General features: G+C 46.5%; 1 protein-coding gene across 23 annotated transcripts in view; it reads right to left on the bottom strand.

The window, feature by feature from the left end:
• Window positions 1-25185, bottom strand: part of CAMK2B (calcium/calmodulin dependent protein kinase II beta) — a 311330-nt gene that overhangs the window by 32540 nt on the left and 253605 nt on the right. For 6 of the 23 annotated variants that reach the window (XM_001370017.4, XM_007475863.3, XM_001369990.4 and 3 more), the window contains 4 exons: window positions 14507-14544; window positions 13906-13977; window positions 8452-8496; window positions 3480-3528 (listed from right to left, as the gene is read on the bottom strand). In XM_001370017.4, coding sequence (XP_001370054.2) covers window positions 3480-3528; window positions 8452-8496; window positions 13906-13977; window positions 14507-14544 — 204 coding nt within the window. Of the gene's footprint in view, window positions 1-3479; window positions 3529-8451; window positions 8497-13905; window positions 13978-14506; window positions 14548-25185 lie in introns of all 23 variants that reach the window. The other 17 variants (XM_007475861.3, XM_007475853.3, XM_007475858.3 and 14 more) reach the window with 5 other exon arrangements.

Genomic DNA, 25185 nt, shown 5'->3' on the forward strand with positions numbered 1-25185 from the left:
GAAGTCTGTTTGCTTACATGCCCTCATTTGGACAACACTTGCAATAGCTAATCATTTCTATAGCATTTCTTGGCTTATTTTTTGGCTCTTTGCAAAAACGTATATGCTCTTACATAGAATGTAGAGCTCCTCGAGGTTAAATATTCTTTCATTTTTTGTCTTTGAAATCCCAGTGCTTGGCATACAGTAGGTTTTTTAATAAGCACTTCTCTATTAATTTACATATCTTAGTACACTGGATCCTGACCAGTTTGAGAAGGTTGTTTTTATTCAGTTGTCTGATCCTGTGGACCAGAGCATCTCAGGCCCTTCTGACTTGAGGGACTCATCTTCCAGTGTCACGACTTTTTAGCATTTTAATACTGACTATGAGGTTTTCTTGGTGAAGGTTCTAGAGTGGTTTGCCATTTTCTCCTCCAGTTTTATGCAGGTAAAGGTTAAGTGACATTCCCAGGGCTACCTAGCTAGTAAGAGTCTGAGGTCAGATTGGAACTCTGGTCTTTCTGACTTGGGCTCAGTATTGTAGCCATTGGGTTGTTTAGCTGTCCAACACTTTGAGGTTGACAAGGTAACTATTATAATCCTTCTTTTATAGATGTGGAAACAGCAGCTCAAAGCAACTTGCCAAAAATCATTGGTCAAATGTGGTGGATATAGAAATACCAATGCAGCCTCCTGATATTCATCTAAGTGCTCCTTCCATTCCCTACCCCAACCCCAGGAGGCTGATTCTCTATTGTTTACCCTGAAAGTATAGGGATGAGATGTCAGGAAACAGATCATGAGGTCTGAGACACTCTAGGGCCATGATGGAGAACCTATGGCACAAGTGCCAGAGATGGCACACATAGACCTCTCTACACATGAGAAGGACCCAGTGCACCTGTCCCTGCAGCACAAAGTTCTTCACTAGAAAGCCTAAGGAAGGTGCAGCTGGGCTGCTCTCCTCCCCTGATCCCCATAGGAATTAGTAAGCAGGTCTCTTCAAGATAGCATCCCTAGCAGCACAGGATTTCCCCAACCCACTCAGAATACAATGACCTATTAATTACCTTTGGCCTGAGTGAGACAGAAACAACTTATGTCTTTACCATCAGAAGCAACAAGTGTCTTTACTATACAAATTATTGGGGTGTCTTTTGAGTTTGTACTTTAAAAATGTTTAACCTGTAGTCTAGTGATTTAGGAATAAGTTTTATGAACCTGAGGCTGGACTCTTCCCTATTTTACAGCTCCCTTCCTCAGTTTCTTTCACAAGCAAATTTGGGCTTAATTTGCATTCTTAGTCCCCTCACTTCTTACAAGCCTATTCAATTCACATTCAAAGATGCCTGCCTGAGGGAAAACAGGAGGGCTAGAAGTTCTGGAAAACACAATACTGGATTGTCAGAGATAGCAATCAGCCTGGCATCCAGATAAAAACCTGACTTCAACCCTAGACCTTTAGCTAAAAAGGTTAATTTGGAGGATACTCACTTTAAGAAGGCTGAAATTTGATGGAGTGAATGTGTCAGGATGATGTCATCTAGCCTGAGGGTTATATTTTCCTATAAATAAGGGGTTTTCTCTATAAGCTGGGGCTTTTTTTTTCTAGTTTGAGGGGATCATAGCTCACATAACTAGAGAGGACTAAAGTGCTTGCACCCCTCCCCTCTCCTCTCTCTCTCCAAGCCTGACTACATCACAGCCCCTCTGCCCAGCAGTCTATTGGGAGTACTTCCTCCCTTCCCTGGGGGAATTAAGGGGAGGGCAGGGCATGCTGGGCACTCAGTGGGGGAAAGGGCACAGAATGTGGTCTTGGGTGGGGATGGGCATAGCACTTGGTCTGGGTTGGGTGAGGTGGGGGTGGGGCCTAGCACTCTATCTCTAAAAGGTTCTCCATCACTGTTCTAGGATAATGATGACAAAGTTTTTAGAGATTGAGTGCCCAAACTGCACCCTCACACTGCATGAGAAACCCCCCACCTTGTGGGGGAAGTGCTCCCATTGGGCTGCTGGGCAGAGGGGCAGGAGGTGATGGGAGAAATGTCCTCAGGCATGGTAGAGAGGGGGAGGGGAATAGCACGTGTGCCATAGGTTCACCAACATGGCTATAGAGGGTCCAGGGGCAGAAGGCTCTTTGGGGAAGGTTTTCAGGCAACCAAGGTTTTGTGGCTGCATGATGAGGCCATTGGGACAGGTCTGTCTACCTGAGGGCAAAGAAGGGACAGCACAGATGAGGGACTGAATGAAGCAGGATTACTCAAGAAGGGGGCAGGGGCAGTGTTATTTAAGGAAGTGCTTCTTAACCTTTTAGGGATCAGTCTGGTTAAGCCTATGGACCCCTTCTCAGAAGAATGTTTTTAAATGAACAAAATACAGAGGATCACAAAGGAAACTAAAGCTCAGTGAAAGTAAAACTGTCATTCCCCTTCCCCCCATCCAAGTTCACAGATCCCCTGAAATCTATCCATGGATCTTATTTGGGGGTGGGGTGTCCATGGACTCCAAGATTTAGGAAGTCAGGGAATTTCCTATTATACCATCTGACATGAACCTAAATGAAAAGGTTAAAAATAAAGGACCCCAAGAGAAAGGTCCTAAAGGGCCAAGCATAGATCCTCCATGCCCCTAAAAGAAGGGACCCTAGAAAAAAGTCATCTGGGGAACCAGGAAGTTAAAGATGATGCCTATAAAATGGAGGTTATGGTATGAAGCTTCTGGACCAGGGGGCTAGAGTAACTCACAAGCTGCTAAAAGTCAGTCTAGTATAGGAAAGTAGTTTAATAGTTTCACAGGATTTAGAGCTGAAAGAAGTGGCTTTAGGGATGACCAACAAGTCTAATACCCCTCCTTTTCCAGATGAGGAAACCCAGACCCAAGGAAGAAAAATGAATTAGCCAGCATTACCTAGCGGTCAAGCAACAGAAATGGGATTTAAATCACAGTCTTTGGAAATGCTCTTCTCAGTACACCTCCTACTCATCCTGACCTCTTTACTGAGCACCCATTGAGTGGATGGGAAACTATGGGAGGGGATACAAGAGAGGGGTAAATAGGTGAGGACAGGTTCTCAGTGGTGGGACAGCTCTGCTCCCTTGGGTGGTACTGGCAGATAGGAACAGTAGAACCTAGATCTTGGGTCGGGAGTCCCTCCAGGCTTACTCTGTCATAGTCTGAAATCTGCTGCCTCTTTTTGAGTTCCGGGCACGCTAGGCTGGCATGTAGCACTCAGGCACCCTGATGTGGCCACAGGGCCTTCACAGTCCTATCCCACGAATACAGTCTAAATGGAAGGGGACCCAGAGCAGCCCATGTTCTGTTCTCTTTGTCTTTCCTACAGAAGTACCTTACCCTCTCTCCTGTTTTTCTTCCTGTGCCTCTGAATCAAGACCAGAGCCTGAAGTATTTCCAACCCTCTTAGTCACCTTCAAATGCTTCCACAATCTGTGGGCTTCCTTGCCTATCCTGCCACTGGAGGGGCAGCTGAGGGGCCTTACCTTTGGTGTCTTCATCCTCTATAGTGGTGTTGGTGCTGTCTGATGATTCCTAGAAGGAGTACATAGGGAGTAGATGAGAGGCAGAAGAGAAGGAAATTCAGTAAGAGGTAGCCATCAGGGAAATGGCCCCCAGGGTCCAGGGACTGCAGAGGATACAGAGATGGAACAGCCCCCAAGAGCTGGCAGATAGGATTGAGTGGTCTCCCCTTTAGGGACCAACTAAGCCAAATCAGCCCTTTCCAGGATGAGACCTGGCCTGGGTAAAGAGCCCCCCAGCAGTAGCATCGTCATTCATGGTCTGCTGGGAGCCCCGGCAGATTCCCACTTGAATCTAAACCCCTGTCCTGGAACCCTATGGACCAAAGACCACACTTCCATTGCCCTGGAGGATGTTGTCTGGATAGCCAAGCTAGGAGCTTTTGGTCCACTTTCCCCTCCAATGCAAATCTGGTGCATTTCCTGGCATCTTCTCTCCCTTCTCCACCCTCCCACCTTTTAGCCTTAGGACTCAGCGAGAAGAAAATGGAAAGTGGCTCACGAAGAATTTGGGCCACACACTTACATACACACACATACACACACGCAAAGACATGCATCAGGACTGGACAGAGGACAGCAACACCTCAATTAAACGAAATAGGTTGGCTGAGTCTTTTCTCTCCTTTTTTTTGTCAAAAGAGATCCTCGACTTTTTGAAAAGAGGAGCAAATAGCAAGGAGAAAGGCTGAGATCAGGAATTCTAGCACAGCAGCAGCAACCAGCGCCCACTAACATCTTGTCTCTCTGGGGCCTTGTGTTGGAAGGGTGAGCCTGTGTTCCGGAAGGCTTTGCCAAGAGAACGTAACTAAGCTTCGACAGGCCCTACCACAGGAAGACACGCCTGGCTAAGGTGAGAAGCTGCACATCATGGTGTTATGGGTCACATGACTTTGTCCATGACAGCAACATTTTGCTTTCTGAGTGATGGACAGAGTATCTATGCTGATGTGCCCTTGAAGGTACTGGCCTGTTTACTTATTAATTTTTTATTTTTAAAAAATACCCTTAGTTTCCATCTTAGAACCAATACTGTGTATTGGTTCCAAGGCTGAAGCGCAGTAAGAGCTAGGCAATGGGGGTTAAGTGATTTGTCCAGTGCCTCACAACTAGGAAGTGATTGAGGCCAGATTTGAACCCAGGACCACCCATCTTTAAACCTGGCTCTCAATCCACTGAGCCACCCAGCTGTCCTCTCACCCTGGCCTACTGAAAATAACAAAATCCACAACGATTTTCAAGGTAAGCCTTGGGAATCCAGAAATATCAACTTCAAGCTCCTCCTTCTATGTCTACAGCTGGCGGAACACCATCCAGATTCCCAGGTAAGCAGGACTGGGGTTCAGGATGGTGACTCTGAGGCTGGAAGACCCTGAATCATCAAAAAGGCAGACAGAGTCCCTGGGCCTCCACCTGCTTTAGAACGTCCAAACACAAGGCTTGACATGAGAAAGGGCAAAACGTGTAGTTAACGAGCAAACTCACTTGGCCAGAGCGTCCTGTCCCCTGCCCGTTCATTCTAGTTAATCTGGAGAGGACTACATTTCTGTGAGCCTACTACTAATTTCCTGGAGACTCGGCCACCCTTCAGCTGCCAGGGATGGGACCAAAGAAGCGGAGACTCACACAGACATACCCGAACCCATACTGAATTCAGTTCAGAGGAATGTTAAGATCCCTCAGCAAAGCCTCTCACCTGGGACTGGGGCCCCACGGAGGCCTTCTGGATTTTTTTTTAACTTGTACTTGTGTGGATGCCAGTCTGGTCTCCCAGGCTCCCTGGACACAGCCAAGCTGGTACACCCTCCCTACAGTCCCAGAACTCTTTCTTGGAAGTTTTGGTTCTCTATGAGGGAAACTCAGAGGACAGAAAAAGAGCTGATGCTTTTTTCTCCAAAGCGAGCATCAGCAGACTGTAAGCAGGCTCTGGCCTTATTCTCCTCCTTAGCCACACCCTTAGCAGGGCCCTTGGAGGGGCTTTGGACCAGTCTGGTGCCTAAGCTCATCACCCGCCGGTCACAAAGCACTTGCACCAGCTCTTTAAGTAATAACAACGGCTTCCATTTTTATATAAATAGCCCTTTGGCTTTACACACATGCTCTCACTTAAGCTTCTCACTAACCACAAACCTGTGAAGGAAATGCTATCATTATCTCTTTTGCAGATGGGGAAATGGAGTTCCAAAGAGATTTAAGCAGGGCTACACAGCGAGGCCATGTCTGGGATGAGGTTCACTCCTGGGACTTCTCAACTCCAAAATCCAGCACTCTTTCCACTATACTACACTGTCTTTCTTGTAAAAGGGGATGAGGGAGAGGTGGCGAAGCAGAACCCCACGTGATGCTAGTGGGCCTGGTCTGGCCCAGAATCTTGTGGACTAGGGGGAGCACTGGCTCTACCCACTGGGTGACAGGCTACAAAGCCCGAATGGGCCAAACCCTGATGAGCTGGGAAGGCTGGTGTGGGATCTCTGAAGAAGGGTTGCCAGGACCACCAGCTAGACACAGCACGGTAACAGTTTCCTTTGAGCCAATTCAACCACTGTAGGCAGTTAACAGATATATTCATTTTTTTAAATTTAATTTTTTTTCTAAAACCCTTGCCTTTCGTCTAAGTATCAATTCTTCTTTTTTTAATCCGTATCTTCTGTCTTAGAGTCAACACTGTGTATTGGTTCCATGGCAGAAGAGGGGTAAGGGCTAGGCAAATGGGGTGAAATGATTTGCCTAGGGTCACACAGCTGGGAAGTGTCTGAGGTCAGATTTGAACCTAGGTCCTCCTGATTCCAGGCCTGGTTCTCAATCCACTGAGCTACCCAGCTGCCCCCCCCCCCCCCCCAGTATCAGTTCCAAGATAGAAGAGTGGCAAGGACTAGGCAACTGGGGTTTGATTTGCCCAGGGTCACAGAGCTAGGAAGTATCTGAGGTCAGATTTGAACCTAAGTCCTCCTGACTCCTGCGCTCTATCCATTGTGCTACCTAGCTGCTCCAAGATCCATTCATTCTTTACTCTTGTGGCCTAACACAGTCCCTGGCATGTTGTAAATGTATGATTAATAATTGCTGATTGACCTGGGTGCACAGAGAGGAAGCATCCCCCCTACCTCTCCTTTTCCAAGTACCAAGTGGTGCAGGGGTCAAAAGATTCCTCTTTGCGGAAAACAACAAGCAAATAGACTACGAGCACACACAGAGAGACAAAGACACACATGTGCATGCACGGGCCCTGGACCACACCGCATTCAGAAAGGGCAATCTCCTCAAAGTGTGGAGCTGGAAAGGAGATCATCTTAGCAGCACTCTCTCCTCGTCCAGGAGAAAACTGAGGCCCAGGGACATGAAGGGATACCCAATGCCACACACCTCAGTGTTGGAGAACAGCCTCCCTTTTCAGCATTTACTTCAAAGTTCACATCCAAGACCACTGGGAACCAGGGGTTCTAAAGGTAGTGAGGAACTCTGAGCTCATCTGCATGACCCAGACCTTCTAGTTCAATCAGTCCATTTCAGAGATGGGGAAACTGAGGCCCCAACATGGGAAGGGACTCCCAAGATTGCAAACACCAGAGCCTAGATTCAAATGCCCCAGATCCGCTGGCTCCAAATTCCCATGGCCTGTCACCTAGGATTAGCCACTCTAGGGCTGGCACTGAGCAGTTTGCCCAAAATGACCATCCTGAGGGAGTGCAGGTGTACACATAGCAGCCAGACAGTATGGCACCAGGAGAGGGAAGGCCTCCTGTTGAGCTACCACCTAAGCAGCCCCCGCAAGGCTCAGGCTTCCTCCCCTGGAATGGTTATGCTGATGCACTGAGACGTGAGTTGATGATCAGAGTGGAGCAGAAGTGGACAGGAAGAAGAGGTATCTTTAGCAGAAAACGTTGGAGGGCAGGAGAGCAGGCTTGTCTGAGGTGGACATAGTACATGAGCAGTGGGTGAGGGGCCGGGCACGGTGCTGCTTCCCTCGGCCAATCCCACTACTGGGGTCCCCGTTGTTTCTCCAACTGGACTTGACTCAGAAAGATGAGTCTTCTGGACTCTCGGCTCAGTACTCTCTCCACTGCACCACCAACCCACTCCCATGCTATGCTGGACCCGTCCCTCTAGGTCCCAGCTTTAATGACCCAAAGGCTGGTGGAGCCTTCTCTTCTTTACCAAGGAGTCCAAGGATCTTCTCTTCTCCTGCCCTTGGACAGCTCAGGCAAAGAGGAGAAAGTGGGGAACTACTAGTTATCTCCTCTATCAGGAGATAAATCAGCCCCTCGCCCTGGAAATTAAAGGGCCCTGAAGGGCTCTATTTGCTAACAGCCCTGGGGAGTCACAAATACTGAGCTCTTTTTCATATGCCCTGATCAACATCACTCATTGATTGTCCATCTTAAAGCTCAGCTACATCAGAGGCTGGATGGAAATTAATAAAAAAAGATAACATTTATGTAGCACTTAAAATTCCTAAAGTGCTTAATATGTTATCTCATTTGACCTTTCACCCAATCCTGTGAGACAGGTGCTATTGTTATCCTAATTTTGCAGATGAGGAAACCAAGGCTATGAAGTTAAGTGACTTATCTAAGGTCACATAGCTAGTGTCGGAGGCAAGATCTGAACTTGGTCTTCCTGACTCCAAGTCCAGCCCTCAGATCCCCAGAAGCTCAATGCCATCTAACTAATTTTGAGACTTGAGGGGCTTTTTGACATCCTCCTTAGCCCTATAGCTTCCTGACCAACCCACTCAGGATCTTTTTTTCCCTCCTGAGGCTTCAGAGAAAGACACTGATATAAAAGCAAAAAAACCACAGAACCCAGAGTCTGCTTTGAGAGGGAAGCAGGGGGATAGCACAGTTATATAGTGATCCCAACTAGCTGGGTACCGAATCACAAAAGAGAAAAAACAGAAATTCCCAAAGGGGTGAGAAGGAAAGAGAGGCAGCAGTACCTTAATCCCGTCCACTGGGTTATGGATAACGGTGGTTTGAGGCTCCTAAAGAAGAAGGAAGAGACAGAGGAAGGAAAGAAAGGTAGAATGAGGGAGAAAAAAGAAACGATGCAGATAGAAAAAGGAAACATTGAAGAGACAGAGAAAAGTGGAGAGGTGACAGAGCATGATGGAGAGAGGAAGAGAAAGAGATGAGAGAAGTTTAGGAAAGAGCAGGAGGGAGGTAGAAATGGAGGGAGGGGAAGCAAAAAGTAATTAGTTCAGTGAAAGACAAATGATTCAAAACAGAGAGTGGTAGAGTAAAGCTAGAAGAGAAATCTGGAATTGAATTAACATGAATGAAATAAAAAATATCCCAAACCATGTAAAGATTGTCACCCATCTCAAGAGAGGAGAAGAAGGGATGGAGAGCATGAAAACAACAGCTGTGGGCTCACTTAAGGCTGAGAGAAGCATTTCATGTTATGTAGGTGAGCAGAGAATAATAGATTGCTGTGAGGACAGAGAGGAGCCAAAGGACCAGTCGAATCCCAGTGCCGGGGTCACTGCTAGGGTTTGCTTAAGAAGGATTTCCTCTCCTTTCCCCCATCACTGTCTGGGTCCTCTTTAGAGGCTTTTCCCAGGGGGCAGGACAAGGCAGTAGATAGTGCCAGGCTTGGAGCTATGGCTGTGGCTATCTGGATCGGCCTCATGGTAATAATGGCTGCACATGTGGAAGAAACCTTCTTTGGAGTTGCATGTTTGTGTCTGAAGAGGGTCACATCTAAATACAATATAAAATGGGGCCAACTGGACTTGGGGCTGGTTTTGCTAGTGGCAAAAATAAATAGTGCTAGGGACTACGGTATGTCACACTCTTCCCTTTGGGGGGTCATTGCTTTTAGCTCAGCTTCTAGTACCCCAACGGCATCATTCCTTCAGAACCAAGACCTGCCTCTATTCACCATCAGTTCCCAATGGCTTTGTGGAATTCAAGCTGAGGAGTGAGACTCTGGACTTCCCTCCAGACCTTCACCAATCCAAAGAAACCAGGTCACAGCACTCAAACTGGCCAACCCCAGGGATCAAAAGCTTCTGAGGGGGCATCTACCTTAGGGGACATCTATCTTCCACAAAGCAGAGTCAAAGGACTAGAGGGAGCCCCCTGGGGGAAAAGAAACATCTCAGTCACAGAGAATGTAGGTATGTCTCACTTTGTGCAAACCCACCCAATAGATGCAAATTTCATTTTGTGAAACAGATTAAATCTATAGGTGATGATTTACTCTTAGCAGAATTCACTCTAAGAACAGTTTCTAGTTTGCTTAAAATATTGATTGGCCAAAAATAAATTCATATGCCACTTTTTAGTGACACACCAGGTTCATGAAGATAAGTTTATCTGGCCAAAGGACCCATTCTTGGGTGTGTAGACAATTCAGAAGAGGATACTCCCTGTCTGCTTAGGGCAACCTCCAAAGATACACACTTCCCATTCTGCAGCAGCCTGTGCCATCTTCACCAGCTCACTGGGGACACACTGGGTATAAAGGAAAGGTAGGAAGTGCTCCTGACCATTGGCCACGGTTCACTGGTATTTGCCTGAAGCCAATAGCTTGGCAGCTATTATGCAAGGATGCTCCAGGAGCCCTGACCATCCATAGCATATCTGATACAAGAACAGCAACATAAGACATGGCTCATAAAATAAGAACATCTAGGAAGTGGCTGAGGCCAGATTTGAATCCAAGATCTCTCATCTCTAGGCTGGGCTCTCAATTCACTGCACCAACTAGCTGCCCCAAATCCATTCATTTTTTAAAACTTTTTTTTTTGTCTAGGGAGACAGGAATGCACATAGTCTAGCTTGTTAGTAGCTGGCAAGAGCAATATCCAAGGAAATCAGGTGGCCATGTATGGGCTATGGAAAAGCAGAGGCTGGAGAAGGGTCGGCAGCCCTAGTTCATCTTTCTTCAACAAGGGAAATTTTGACATGGATACAGTCACAGTGGGAATTTGTTTTGTTCTACTGTGTATTTTCATTCCAAGGATTTGTTTTTTTCCCTTCCTTTTTCTCTTCTAAATTAGAGGGAGAGAAAACAAATACTTGTTAATTGAAAAATAAATCAAATTAAAAAAAATTTTTAAGGTATTGAAAGCAGCTTGTTCCAGGCCTTTGCCAGGTCCCTATCACTGATGCTCCTGTTCTAGGTCTCTTTCCTCAAGTTCTAGCTCAGTCTGTGGAGAAAGGAGAGATATCGAGAGTCTGTTATAAAATGTCTGAGCTCATGAGGCTAGAAAAAAAAAGTGGCATCCTGTGGCATCCTCAGCTTCATTCTGCCCTTTCCCAAATGGCCACACTTTCCAAAATGCCTAACTCAGCTCTGTGGCCCAGGGGTTCCAAAGTGATTGACTGACTCTGCGCCTAAGACCTGGTTCTAGGAGACAATAATTGTCCTTGCAATATAAGGTATAGCCCATAAAAATAAATGTTTTTATCTTACACTGTTTTTTAATAAACAGAAGCCTATTTTCACTCCTTCCTACCCCACCTCCATTTGAAAAAGAAGAAGAAAAAACTTTGTTAAAAAAAAGGAATAGTCAAGCCAAATTCTCACATTGGTCATGTCCCACAATATACGTCTCATTGTACACCCTGGATGTAGCACCTCTGTTGTCAGAAGTGACATAGAACTCTTTCTGGAGTGTGGAGGTGCTTCAAACTGGTGCCATGGTATGACCTGTCATCTGGCTACATTCTGGGATTGGCCCAATAGGATGCCACCCTTTGTGGACAAGTGTACTCCTCTCCCTCTGAGAGCAATCTCCTCCCCCCACCCCACCTCACATCCAGGGCTCAAAAGCCTGCCAGGGACCCCAGGGCAAGACGTGGCTGGCACCCAAAGCTTTTGTCTTCCCAAAACAGCTGTGGCAATGCTAACTGCCCCTACTTTTACAGCTTTAAGAGAAAAGCTCTTGGTTTTTAGACCAGACATCTGCCTCCCACCATTGGTATAATGGAGAAGTTCTGGAATCAAATGAAGAAATGAGCTCGGCTACAATGAGAGGCAGAAGGGTAACTGAGTTTGCCAGCCCAACAGCCTATTTCCAAATTTTAAAGCCCTTCTTTTCATCTTAGAATCAATATATGGACTGGTTCCAACGCATTAAAGTGATAAGGGGTAGACAATGGGAGTTAAAAGACTTGTCCAGGGTCATACAACTAGGAAGTGTCTTAGATTTGAACCCAGAGCCTTCCTTCTGTAGATCTGGCTCTCATTCCACTGAGCCACCTCCCACCCCACCCCCATATGTTTTTGACTGGAGTGATGGGAACACATGGGAAGCAGTCCCCAGAGAGAGAGTCTCCTTATGGGTGGCTACACTCTTAGGCTTGCAAAGTTTTGTAGTTATCCTTCCTAAACATCTCATGCTTCCACTGTTTCCAATCCCTAAGTTAAGAAGATAGCTTTTCACATAAATACAGATACTCTCTGCAGAAAGTCTCCAGCCTGCATGGCATGGGCATACAACCCACAAGCCTCCTGGGTTGCTTACCCACCAGAAATTGTTCCTGGCCCCAGAGCAGGGCTTTCATTCCTTTGGGGACTATCTGGCTAAGGGTCATCCCTATTGAGAAGTATCTTCTCCTTGTCACTGTGGGGAAATGAAACTCGCTGAAAGCTACTGGTCCAATGGACTGGGTAGATCTAGACAATCGGTCCAACTTCCCCAGGAGAGAACTGAAAATCTGTCAAGCTGAAGAACCCGGATCAAGCCACAGGAGGGAGGAGCAAAGACAATATGGAGCCTAGCCAAGCTGTGGGGATACCCCTTTGCTTTCTGGATGATATAATCATGCCTCTAGCATTCCAACCTCACCCTGTACTGGCAAATATTGCATTCCTAAAGGGAAAAATAATAAAGGAGAGATTAGAATATATTTTCTCCTCCCTGTGACCCTGAAATTAGAAGGGGGAGCTCTCTCCCCTCTGGGAAAGGTGCATGTTGGCCTCTCTTAGAGTCAGGTGACCAAAGTGTGTGGGTCCAGGAATCCAGCCCAGCCCAGAGGACCTTTAAATTTAGCATCTGGAAGGGCCCTAGAGGGGAGAAAGCATTCCCACAACAATATGCTTGATCCTTTGTTTGAAGATCTCTGCTGATGGGCGGCTCACCCCCTCTGGAGGAAGCCTGTGTTACTTGTGTATTTTTTTAAAGCCCTTACCTTCTGTTATGGAATTGATACTGTGCATTGGTTCCAAGGCAGAAGAGTGGTAAGGGCTAGGCAGTGGGGATCAAGTGACTTCCCCAGTGTTACAAAGTAAGGAAGTATCTGAGGCCACATCTGCACCCAGGACTTCCTGTCTCTAGGTCTGGCTCTCAGACCATTGAGCCTTCTGGCTGCCTGGAGAGCTCTTTTTTGGTTAGGAGGTTTTCCCCCAATATCATGCCTAGATTTGCTTCTTTTTCACTTCAAGCCCATTGCTTCTGCTTTTATCCTCAGGGGCCAAATAACAATAGTCCAAGCCCCCTTCCAGGTTCATTCCTAGATTTAGAGTCGAGCTGGCTCTCAGAGCTGCTGCTCTTCCCTCTCAGATGGTCCTTGATTAAGAACTGGATGGGACCTCAGAGACCATCTAGGTCCAGGCCCCTTATTTTCCAAATGAGGAAATAGAGGTTTAGAAAAAGGAAGTGATTTATCCAAGGTCATATACGTAAGCAGTAGAAGCAGTATTTGAACCTAGGACCTTTCCCTGCTCCTTCCTAAACCCAGCCCATACTCCATACCCAAGAAAGGAAACAAGGCCCTTAAGACTCTCCCCTCTGACTTTCTTTCCACAAATGATAGTTTTAACTTTCTCTTTTTTAGCAATTATCTCAGTCAACCCTGCCCTGAGCATGGCAGGATTTTCTCCAGCCCCATCTATCTTTGTTTCAAAATGTTCTCCCTGAGATCTATTGAATGACGGCATCATTGTGTCCTTGTTTCTGCACCAGAAAACAATGAAGTCACACTGTGAGAGGATGTGGGTCTATCCATGGCCTGATAGTGGACCCTGAGGAAATCATCTTGCTGAGAAATCTGAGACCTAGAGAGGAATGAGCCCAAAGTCGCACATAGCTCATCCGTGACAGAGTTGTTCTAGAACCTGTAACCGGATGGAGAGAATAGGGCTCATGCTACTACACAAGGTCTTAACTTCGGAAATCACGCCTGATTGGGCCTTCTTTCCTAGTGACCCCTCAAAAACAACTTCCCGGGAAGGCCCCATCCCTCCCTCCCATGCCCAAGTGCCCTTCTTCACAACTGTTGTGAAGACCACCATCATGTTCTGCCACCATTTGGATGCTCTGTTCACTGGAAGGCCCTGGATGAGCCTTGACTGAACCTTTTGTGGGGAAGTGACCAGCCCACATCCACTTAGCCCAAGAAGAATGTTGGAAAGAAAAGTGGAAACAAAAAGAGCTCAGTACCAGGGCAGCAGGAGGGAGCGTCCCTTTGGGGCTGGTGGCTCCCGCGCTGTTTTTGGTGCTGTTCGTCTGGGGCTGTGAAAGAGGAAAGAGACAGAGACAGCAACAGAGACAGAGACAGAGAGCAGGAAAATGACATGAGCATCCTTGGATCTATTGCGAAGACGTGATTGCTACCCTAGCAAGGTGCTCCTTTTAGGAGGATTCGGACACTTAGAGTGGGATGTATATGTAGGAAGGGGCCAGGGAAAGGCAGCTCTCCTGAGGCTAACTGGAGAGTGTAGGAGAGGTGAGAACTGCCAAGGTGGAAAGGAGTTAAGGCTACAACTCAAAGCACAGTTGCCACTGGGCCAAAGAATCATGGAAGGGTCCTGTAGCTCAATTCCTTTCATTGTCTAGATTAGGGAACTGAAGCCTGGAGTTCTGCTTTGCACAAGGTCTCAAGGGTGACTCAGGATTCAAACCCAGAAGTCTGATTCTAAATCTAGTGTTTTTTCAACTATAACATGGGCATCAGCGCTAAGAGCACAAGCTGCCTGGGGGAAGCCACCCTGCCATCCCAGAACTGGTGGGGCCCAGAAAAGCCAACCAGGGAATATCTCACCTTGACTCCATCGGCCTTCTTATTCAGTAAGCTCTTAGCTGCTGCATTGGGAGGGAAAGAGGAGGTGTTAGAGTGAGAGACCACACCGAATCAGCTGCTTACTGCAGCGCAGGCAAATAGACCCCATACTATCAGAGGGCCCCCACTGATAATGTATGCAGGCAGGGCCTGCCAACAGGTCCTGCCTGATGCCACCTAACCTCCACAGAAGAAGAGTAGAGGGTCTGGATGGTCCTGCACATGAATTTTGGAGATGTCCATCTAGAGAGGGAAAAGCTTCCTCCCCCTGAAGATGAGTCTGAGAGAAAGGTTCCCAGGAAAACAATAGTCTCTCCTTCCTAGCTAGTCCCCAGAACAAGATGACCCAATTCTAGAATCTGTCAGGTTTGGACTGTCACAGCCACAGAAGACCCCGGGCCAAATAAGGAGAGTTCATAGGTCTGCTTGCACACAGACTCCACAATGGCTGGGGGGCTGAGCATTTCATGTCCCTGGGTTAATGCTTTCTCCAGACCTTCTTGCACAGTCCCTCAAAATCTTTTTTTCCCTCTTGGAAGCCCCTGAAGAATGTTCAAGGATCCCTCACTCTATTAGTGGTGTCTGAAGGGCTAGCGCAGAAAAATATTCTCTGATCCTGTTTGGAGTGGGCACCAGCCTGTCCTCATGGAAGGTGAGGGAGAGAGAATGTTTTAGGGATCACCCTCACCATCTGCCCCCTGTACCCAGCAGCCTTTGCCTCAGAAAGGCAAAGCAGGGGCTGGAAGCTTTTACAAGGGACTTGAGGAAGGGCACCCTGGGGATGGGGGGGGGTGTCTTGAACAAGTGTAAGCCATGAACAAATGCACATCCAGGCTGGCCACAATTCTCAAGGCTGGCAAGCCACTTTGTCCAGCAGTAAGGAGAGGTGTGTGGCAGAGACAAATGGCCATGTGCCAAAGAAAACTGGCTTGAACAACCCTCTTTGGTACTTGTCCCAAGGGTTAGCCAACCTTGCTCTGAGCTTTTTCCTTCCCTCACACCCGGTCCTGGGCCCCTCAATGTACCATGACTCATTGCTCTGTAACAAATCCTCCAGGTGGCCAGTCCTGGTTTATTTCTTTAGCTCTTGGGCATCCCTGGCCATAGCTTCTCTCCACCATCCCTGGGATCCCATTCAGAACCCTGAGAATCTACTCCTCTAGGCCAAAGGCAAAGAACATTCCATAGCACCTTGAGGCCACAAGGAAAGGAAGGTCTCTGAGGAGCAAGTCAGTAAAATGGATGGGGACCTAACCAATCAGCACATTCAAGACGGGGAATAAAAAGAGCTTACTCTCTTCCCTCGTTAGTTTTCTAAAAGGAGCCCTCCAACGTCTGCATGTCTGGGTACAGTTTAGGGATTTCCTTTCATCTTAAAGTGGCATGCAGGCACTTAATGGCTCGGGAACAGAGGGAACCAACAAGAACCTAGGAATTTTGTGTTCCAAACATCAGACAACTTTCTGAGGAAGATCTCACATTCCCTCTCCCCCTTTCCCTCCCTCAGTCCCAGATACAAAACATATATATTCCTTTTGGTTTCAGAGCACCAATTTTATCCCGTGACCCATCTTCCCTCTGGTCACGTTCTCTCTCCACTCCCACCCCTCCTCCCAACTCCCATAAGTCCCTGCCTTTCTTCCTGACCACATTAACCTATCCCCAAGAAGCTTCTTGTTTGTGGTTTCATGTTTCTTTCCACAATGCAAGTTGGCTTTGGACCAGGAGGGAAGAGGTACCTCGGGCAGTAAAGCCAGGTACCAAGAAAGCAGACAGGAGAGATGAATCAGTGGTACTCGGGGAGTAGGAGGAGACAGAGAAGAGCTCTAATATTTGAGAGGAAGAAAGGAAATCCTAAGAGGGTTGGGGTTGGTGTCAGAATGGGCCGAAAGGACTTGGGACCACCGATTTCTGAAAGGGACCTTAGAGGCCACCTGGTCCAACCATTTTGCTTTACAGATGAGGAAACTAAGGCCCAGGGGAGTGCAGTGACTTATCCAGGGTCATCAAGGTTCCAGAACTAGGATTTTGAACTCCAGTCCTTTGACTTCAGACCATACACTTTCAACTCTACCAAGCTGCCTCGTAGAATAGGAGGGATCCTTTGATAGGGAAGAGAGAAGAAAAGAGGGCTCTTTGAAAGGTGTGGGTTCAAAAGCCCTGACTAGGGGCAGTGGCAGAGAAATGGTAGTGGGGTTAGAGTGGAAGGCTGGGACAGGAGGGTGACTGTTGAGAACTGGTCTTTGGGCAGGAAGAGTGACAATCTTCCAAAGCAGTGCCCCCTAAACCACATGAAGGCCACAGATGCCCCCGTCCCCATGGAACTGCACAGCTTCCCCAGGGCCAGCACCCCACCCAGGCTGGGCCTGAGGGGCCTTGGAGTGCTCATCCTGGACCCAGAGGCAGTTTTTCTGGACATCCCAGGCTCTACCCCACCCCCGCCCCCACGAGCACCGGGGGCTCCCCCTGTTTGGGTGAGCATCTAGATACAGAACTGCAATAAAAAGTTGGCTTACCTTACAGAAAAGTAAAGCAAAAGAGACAGGCAGGTGAAGGAAGGAGAGAGTTGAAGGAGAAGGGGGAGGGAGAGAAGGGAAGACAAGAGAAGAACAGGTTTGTGTTGATTCAGGCAGAGAGCATATCTTCCAGGAGCAGGACTCCCAGAGGCACCCAGAGGAGAAGCAGAGCCAAGTTTTCTTCTGCCCCTTCTCCCCCACCCTTTGCCAGCCCATGCTTACTCCTGCCACCCCCTCCCACCCTCAGCTCAACAAGAGTGGCCATACCGAGCAGCCACCCTGAACTGGCTGGATGCAGCGATGGTCAGAGAAGCAGCAACCTGCCTTGGGGATGCTCAAACACAAAAGGCGACAATGGTTTCTACATTGGGCCCATGCAGTGGAGGGGACTGGATGACTGCAGAAGCTGTGCTCCCTGCCTTCAACCCAAACAAAGCTTTGGCAGTCCTGCTGCCTCCACCAAGGCCCGAGGGAGAAACCATCTGGGCCCTGCCCCAGCTTGGCCTGTTTCCTGGCAGGGCAGCCACTGTTCTCAGGGCCTAGCCGGCCAGGCCAAGTCCCTGCAGTGGGAGCTGCTCCACTGCCTTCCCTGAGCTCCCCCAAGACCCCCGAGGGACAGACCCTGGGCCTGCTCCCCGAGGCTTTCCAGAACACGTCTGCTATTTTAAATGCCTTTCCAGGGCGTCCTGACCACATTTAGTCTGACACTAGCTTGGCCTCTCCCCTAGGGGCACACACAGTGCCTTCCTCCCAACAACACTGTGAGGCAGACTTGTACAATCACTAGCATTCCCATTTTACTGATGTGGCAACCAAGGCTCAGAAGGGAGAAGGGGTTTGCCATGGCAATAAAATTAGTATGTCAGAGATAAGACCGGAACCTAGGCTCGAGCTTGGAGTTACTGAACTACATGTCATTTTACTACTGTCAGAAGCCCTTTTTTTGGTTTGTTTTAGAAAAATCCTGTGAAGTAGGTAGTATAATATCTAACCCATTTTATAGATGAAGAAACTGAGGTTCTGAAACAAGAAATCATGATCACATAACTAGTAAATATCAGAGCTAGGATCCAAATCTACCTTCTGACCCTTAATATCGTTCTGCCCTGTCCTGTCTTCTCCCCAACTTTAAGGTGGGGGGCCATCTTACATTGCTTTATACCTTTGGCATCCTGCTTAGCAATCTTCACAGTCAATGCTCAGCAAATGCTTGCTGCTATCGGTTCCCCAGAAATTCCTCATGCCTCACATTTGGGTAGGTAGAATGTGCTGTTTGAGAATACTCTTCATTAGCATTCTCAATGGTAGCTGTATGGCCCAGTGGAGAGAGTGACCGACTTAGAGCGAGAAAGACCTGAATTCAAATCCTGCCTCTTAGGGTTATTAGGTGTGACCTTGAGGCAAATCTCTCTCAGCCTCAGTTTTTTTACTTTGTGAAATGGTGATAAAAATAGCAACCACTTCCTAGTGTTGTTGGGAAGATCAAATGAGATGATCAAGATAAAAGTGCTCTGCAACTTCAAGTGTCATGCCCATGCTAGCTGCTTTTATTAAAGCTCAGATTTCTTCACGTTTGTGGTTGTTCAGTCATTTCAGTCATGTCTGACTCTTCACAATCCCCATTTGGGGTTTTCTTGGCAGAGATAGTGGAGTGGTTTTCCATTTCCTTCTCCAGCTCATTTTACAGATGAGGAAACTGAGGCTAGCAGGGTCAAGTGACTTCCTTTATATAGTCCAGTTTGACTCTCACTTGGCCTATTACTTGCTCTCACTGAGGTTGGAGAAACCCAAAAAAGTCTGAGCCCTGGGAGCTCAAAGGTCTGCATCGTAGGCATCTTCAATTCTAGGTGCTCTAGAGTATAAGGGTACAAGAGTATAACTTCTCCCCCAAGATACTAGGGAGCCTCACCCAAAGTTGGGCTCAGCCCATTCGTGTCTGAAACATATTTGTGACCACGATCCACGCAGCTTGATCCACAAAGGTAAAATGGAGCAACTGTAATTCTTTCCAAGTATCGGCAGTAGGAGTATGTGTGATTAATAACTATGTGGCATCTTCTGAGTGCCTTATTAGCAATACATTTGCCTGGGCAGCAACTTCCAATCTTGCCCCTCAGCCACGTCAAACCATAAATATCGATTCCTAGCAACCTTAATTGCAAACTCCTTCCCGCAGCTTCTAAGGATAGTCAAAAAATTATTGACTGCATAAGGCAAAAAGAAACTCTATGGATTATGGACCAGGTGTTGTGGCCCACTTCTCAACAGGCCATCATTTTGATGGCCAAATTTGGATTAAGTAACTTGGTTGGTCCCAAGGTCCTGTATACCCCATCCTGGGCTACCAGGTCTCACATTTCACAGCAAGAGAACCCATACCTTGCCCGGGCCCCTACGCCAAACAGCCTGCTAGGTGACAGGTCACAGTGGATATCCCTGTTTACAGTGATCTCAGACAATTTTGAGGACTATAATGAGGGGGTCATAATTTTGAAAGCCTGGTTTTTACATTTGTTTTCAAGACCCTCAGGTTCAAAGAACTTGAGCCTAGATGATCACAGTAGTGACTTCCTAGGGGGCATCAGCCTGGTGGTTAGGTGGCACAGTGGATAGAGAACTAGGTCTGGAGTCAGAAAGACCTGAATTCAAATCAGACATTTAGTAGCTGTGTGACCTTGAATGAGCCACTTAATCCTGTTTGTCTCAGTTTTCTCATCTATTAAATGGTCTGCAAAAGGAAAAAGCAAATCACTCCAGTACCTTTGCCAAGAAGACCTCCAAAAAAGAGGTCACAAAGGTTTGGACATGACTGAAAACAACTAAACAACAAAGTGGGCATTGATCTGCCAAGATTCGTTGGAAACCATAAATGCAGAATTCCTCTATTTTTCAGCTGTCCTGTGATGTGATAACATGAACCCAGATTCCAAGAACTCCCAGCCCCTATTCTCTTTCCCAGAAATGAGGGGGGAGGGCACTATTGAAAATGATACCAATCAATCAGTCTGCTCTCTGCAAATCTGCCTCGGTATTTCTTCAAACTGGGACTTTATCTGTGGTCACTTGAAAAAGAGTTGAGACAGAACTGTCTTTGTTTTGAAAAGCATCTTGGGTAAAGGGTTGGAGGTGCTCTCCATCAGTCAAAAGACTGTAGGAGCTGTCCATTCAGCACTGGGAAAAGTTTCCACTTAAATAACCTGACCCGGCCTTCTCTCTAGCCTGGTCCAGAGTTTGTCTCAGACCTCATGACAAGTTCTCGGGCTAAGAACTTCGGCCTAGATTTTTAGGACAAGGGATGAAGCCTGGGCATCAAGCTGGAAAGAACTTTAGAAATCATCATTTTGGGGGGGAAATAGTAGTAACCAGCCTTTTTATGATGCTTCAAGATTTGCAAAGCAGTGTCTATGAAGAAGCAGAGAGTACTGAAGTAGGGAGGGTCAGTTCAAAGACCACACAGGCACTAGAACTAGAACTGACTAGAATATAGTGAGTTTCTTTTTGATAATAATAACAGCTATTATTTACTTCTAAGTTTTCCGAAGAGCTTTATACATATAGTATTTCATTTGGTCCTCTCAATCCTATTAAGTATGTGCAAATACTAATGCCATTTTACAGATTGGAAAATTAAGGCTTAGAGATGCTAAGTGACTTGCCCAGATCATAACATGACTGAGGCAATTATCTTAGCTTACTGGGTCTTCATGACCCAATTGAAAGATGTAGTTTTTGTTGTTCAGTTGAGGCTGACTCTGTGGCCCCTTTTTTTTGAGATTTTCTTGGTAAAGATATTAGAATGGTTTGCCAGTTCCTTCTCCAGCTCATTTCAGAGGAAGAAACTGAAGCAAACAGGGTTAAGTGACTTGCCCAGGGTCACATAGCTAGGAAGTACTTGAGGCCATATTTGAATTCGGGTATTCTTGACTTTAGGTCTTACCCTCTATACACAGCAATACCCAGATGCCCTATCTTTGGCCACAGCAGCCTCTGAAAATGTTGTAAGTTGTTAAAAACTCAGGTGTAGAGGGATAAAATGATTTGTCCAAGGCCATGAAGATTGCCACTGGTGGCCATGGAATTCAATCATGTCATGCTCTTTCCACAGCAGAGGTTATCTCCAGTCAACAGCTGACGTGACCAGAAGCTAAATGTGGTCAGATCACATTTTTATCCCCATTGAATCTGTCTGATGTGGACAACTAGATTTGTTTTGGTGGAGGGAGGGCGGGGTATTCAAGGGCTATGGAGGGGCCCTAAGCATCCTCAGTTTCCCAATATATTACTTGACATAGCTCTCTGATCCATGAATTTCTCTAGATCCCTTTTCAACTAATCTATTTAATTCCACCTGAATATTTACTGCCCAGGTTGTATGTGGATTTACTCAAAACTTGCTTTGAGCTTTTTGCTTAAAACCCTTACCTTTGAATTTAGCATTCATTCTAAGACAGAAGACTGGCAAGGGCTAGGCAATGGGGCTTGAGCGACTTGCCCAGAGTCAGAAAGCTAAGAAGTATCTGAGACCAAATTTGAACCCAGGCCTGACTCCAGGCCTGGCGTTCTATCCACTGTGCTGCCTAGCTGCCCTTCAGGCTTTAAAAGTGTAGCAGGAGATGTTTCTTCCAAGTGGGGAAAAGGAAACTCGACTACTAATGATTCCAGAAGGATTTTTACAGATTTTGATCCTACTTCTTCTTTGCCTTTCTCTTTGGATAATTTTTAGCTCTTTCTCATGTAGAAGCAACTCCCTCTTGTTTCCATGTTAGCTGCCTTACTTTTCAACTTTTCCAGTTGTTACAGGTTAAGCTACAGCAATGAATGGTAAAGTATAAGGAGCATGGACTTGGGACTTGGAAAGCCTGAGTTTCACACTTAATCCTGCTATTTACCAGTCCTGGAATCTTGGTGGGTCAGTTTCCTGATCAGTAAACTGGAATAATACCCGCACAGCCTACTCCCTAAGACAGTGCCATGAGATCCAAATGAAGTCAGCAGACCAAGGATCTAAAAATGGAAAGGATTTCAGAGGACATTTAGTCCAACTCTTATTTTACATATAGGTAAACTGAGGCAAACTGAAGGAAAGCAAGTGATTTGCCCAAGGTCACACACACAGTAAAATGTTAGGGAAAACTGATTTGTAAACTGTAAAGTGATACACAAGCCATAGTCATAGACCTGAGGGATCAGCAAAATGCAACCCTTGCATTTTATAGATAGGGGAACTGAGCCCCCGGGAAGTAAAGTCACTGTCATGACCAATGCCATACAATTATTAAGTAGGAGGAGGTGAGGTGAGATCTGAACCCAGTTCATCTAACTCAGCCTAGCACTTTTTCTATTCCACAATGGGGCTCACCTCTTGAGAATTATAATAGAGTGGACGGGTTACCATTTCTTACATAGTTAAAAGTAGTTTCTCTAGGGGGCAGCTGGGTGGCTCAGTGGATAGAAAGCCAGATCTGGATATGGGAGGTCCTGGGTTCAAATCTGGCATCAGACACTGAGCATGTCATTTAACCTCATTTGCTTAGCCCTTATGGCTCTTCTACCTTAGAACTGATATTCGTTATTGATTCTAAGCCAGAAGGTTAGAGGTTAAAAATAAGATTAATCGAATCTCAACAATATGGAAAGAAACTTGGTTGAACTATGATTTTCCTTAGCAAGACATCCTCAACACAACCTCCATTCATTACACAGTAGATTCTTTTTAACCCCTTACTTTCTGTCTTAGTAACAACTCTAAGAGAGAAAGGTAATGGCCAAGCAAATGGGGTTAAATGACTTGTCCAGGGTCACACAGCTAGGAAGTGTCTGAGGCTAGATTTCAATCCAGGCCTGCTCAGCCACCTGGCTACCCCAATAGGATGGATTTTTAAAAAACTGCCTTTGGTCCTATAAAATTCTAAAGATGTTATTCTGAATTACTCCAAGAATCTCACCAGAAAGTGGGATGAAGGAGATATTTTTTTCCTTAACTCTTTAGCTCTTCATGGTTCTCTCCTGAGGGAAGACTTGGAGTACAGTCATAGATTTTAGGCTAGAAGGGATCTCAGAGGATATCACCTAACCCTTTCATTTTGCAGATGAAGTAACTAAGGCCCTAAAAGTGAAGTGACATGCCTAAGGTCACACAAGGTCCAAAATGACAGAGCCAGACAAGGATTTGAAACCAGAGTCTGATTCCAAACCCAGCACTTTTTCTAAGGCACCACATTATGTATGAGCAACTTCAGTTTTTGCATTTGTATTTTTACTGTTCTTTGCTTTGTTCAGACTAGGGCCTCTATGAGGATAGCCACATCTGACAATGACAAAAGGTGGCATCCCATATTGAAGGTAAGAAGCAAAAAGAAGTCATTTTCCCTTTTAATTTTCCTCTCTACTCAATAGGGAACTCTTAGTGAGATAGTATCTCAGAGTCTGAAGGAAGAATGGAAAAGGATATTTTATTATAGCCTCCACCTACCCAAAGGCATGACCCTTATAGTATGGAGTTAATAGCATCTTCCGAACTCATAACATCTTCTTCAAGTCCCTTATACCAATATGGAGCCACGAAAAGACCTTACTTGAAATCTATGAGGTACCTCACCATGACATGATCCTTGTTTCTCAAATGGCTCATGAGAATTGTGACGTCAGGCATGCTTTGACCTTAGCAACAGTAGAACTCTAACGCTCACTTCACGAAGAAGTAATTGGCTAAATTCTCCTTAACCAGGTTGTACTTGTAGCCTAACTGGAGTTAGGAGATAGGCTGGTTTGAGGTAGGTAGAGGTTTCCTGGGTCCACTAAACAGGGAGGGCTTATTAATTTTGTCAGCATATCCTCTGAACTCTTTCATAATGACCTTCCAGGAAAAGAATCTTAGATGTGTTATGGATTAAATATGGACTCCAGGTATCTGCCAACATCTTAGACCATAAGCTTTTTCAGGGCAAGGACTGTTTCATTTTTGTCTTTGTAACCCCAGTGATCTTAGAGTCATAGAGCCATAACTGGAAGGGACCTCAACAGTTCTCTTGCTCTACACTCTCATTCTATAGAAGAGGTAAAGAGACTCGCTGGTAGGAAGAGGGTAAGCTAGGGTTAGAGCATCAGTCTTCTAATTTCACTTCCAGTGTTCATTCTCCTGCATCCCGCTGACTTCTACTTCGAAGTGAAAGAGATTCCATCTCTTATTAGTCCCAAGGTTTTCAAAAATTCAGGGGAAAACTGGTTCTGAAGTAATGGCTCTGAACTGTAACTTATGGTCAACCCTCTCTTTACCCAAAGATGACACTAAGGGAATGGGATTTCCAAGCTAGAGGACTCCCCCAGTGGGCACAGAAATCCTTGAAACTCAGGCTACCCTCCATTCACCAGGTATTGGAATAGAGTTATGTGGGAAACTCAGGCACTGACCATATTGCTTTTTCATTTGCTAAGCCAAAGGCACATTTGGACAGATGTTAGGGCTGGTCTTGAGCAGCCTGCCTAGCTGTGATTCTCAGAAGTTCCACTTGCATTCCTTTGCTAAGCTCTGACTTGAGGCCACTCTGGGACCGCCATGCTGAGTTCCTTCCCACATGCATCGCCATTACTCACACAGACAAAGCAGAAACCCTGTCAGGGTCTAGAGGGCCCTGGGACATGCACACAAAATCCATGCATCGTTCACCACATTCAACCTGCAAGCAATATCAGCATTCATCACCAGCTGGAGTTCCAGGCATAGAGTGAGGCTCAGAGGCAGCCTTATCAAGGTGGCCCTGATTCCCAAGCCTTCACATTCCACCCACCCCAGGGAGCTATCAGCTCCATCTTTCTCCAATTCTGTCCCTCCCCACCCTCCCTCGGCTCCAGATTCCCTTATTCCACCTCAGAGAGCCCAGCAGCCCATAAAAAGGTGGGGAGCCAGCACTTAGGTGGATCCTTTCTGTAGCTAGCTCCCTCACTGGAGAGAAAACTAATGCTGAGAGCTGGCTCAATCCCTTCTCTTTGGCCTGTGATCAGTCACTCAAAGGAGCCTTCTTCTAGGGGCTGCTAATGACTTTGCTCCTTATCAAAAAGAGAGTAGCTTCTTCCCTGGGAGAAACTGGGATAGTAACATCTTCCCTGGTAGGAAGGAGAAAGAATCTTTAGGCAAAGACCCTCTTG

This window comes from Monodelphis domestica, chromosome 1 (assembly GCF_027887165.1).
Source record: "Monodelphis domestica isolate mMonDom1 chromosome 1, mMonDom1.pri, whole genome shotgun sequence".
In the NCBI taxonomy this organism is placed as follows: domain Eukaryota; kingdom Metazoa; phylum Chordata; class Mammalia; order Didelphimorphia; family Didelphidae; genus Monodelphis; species Monodelphis domestica.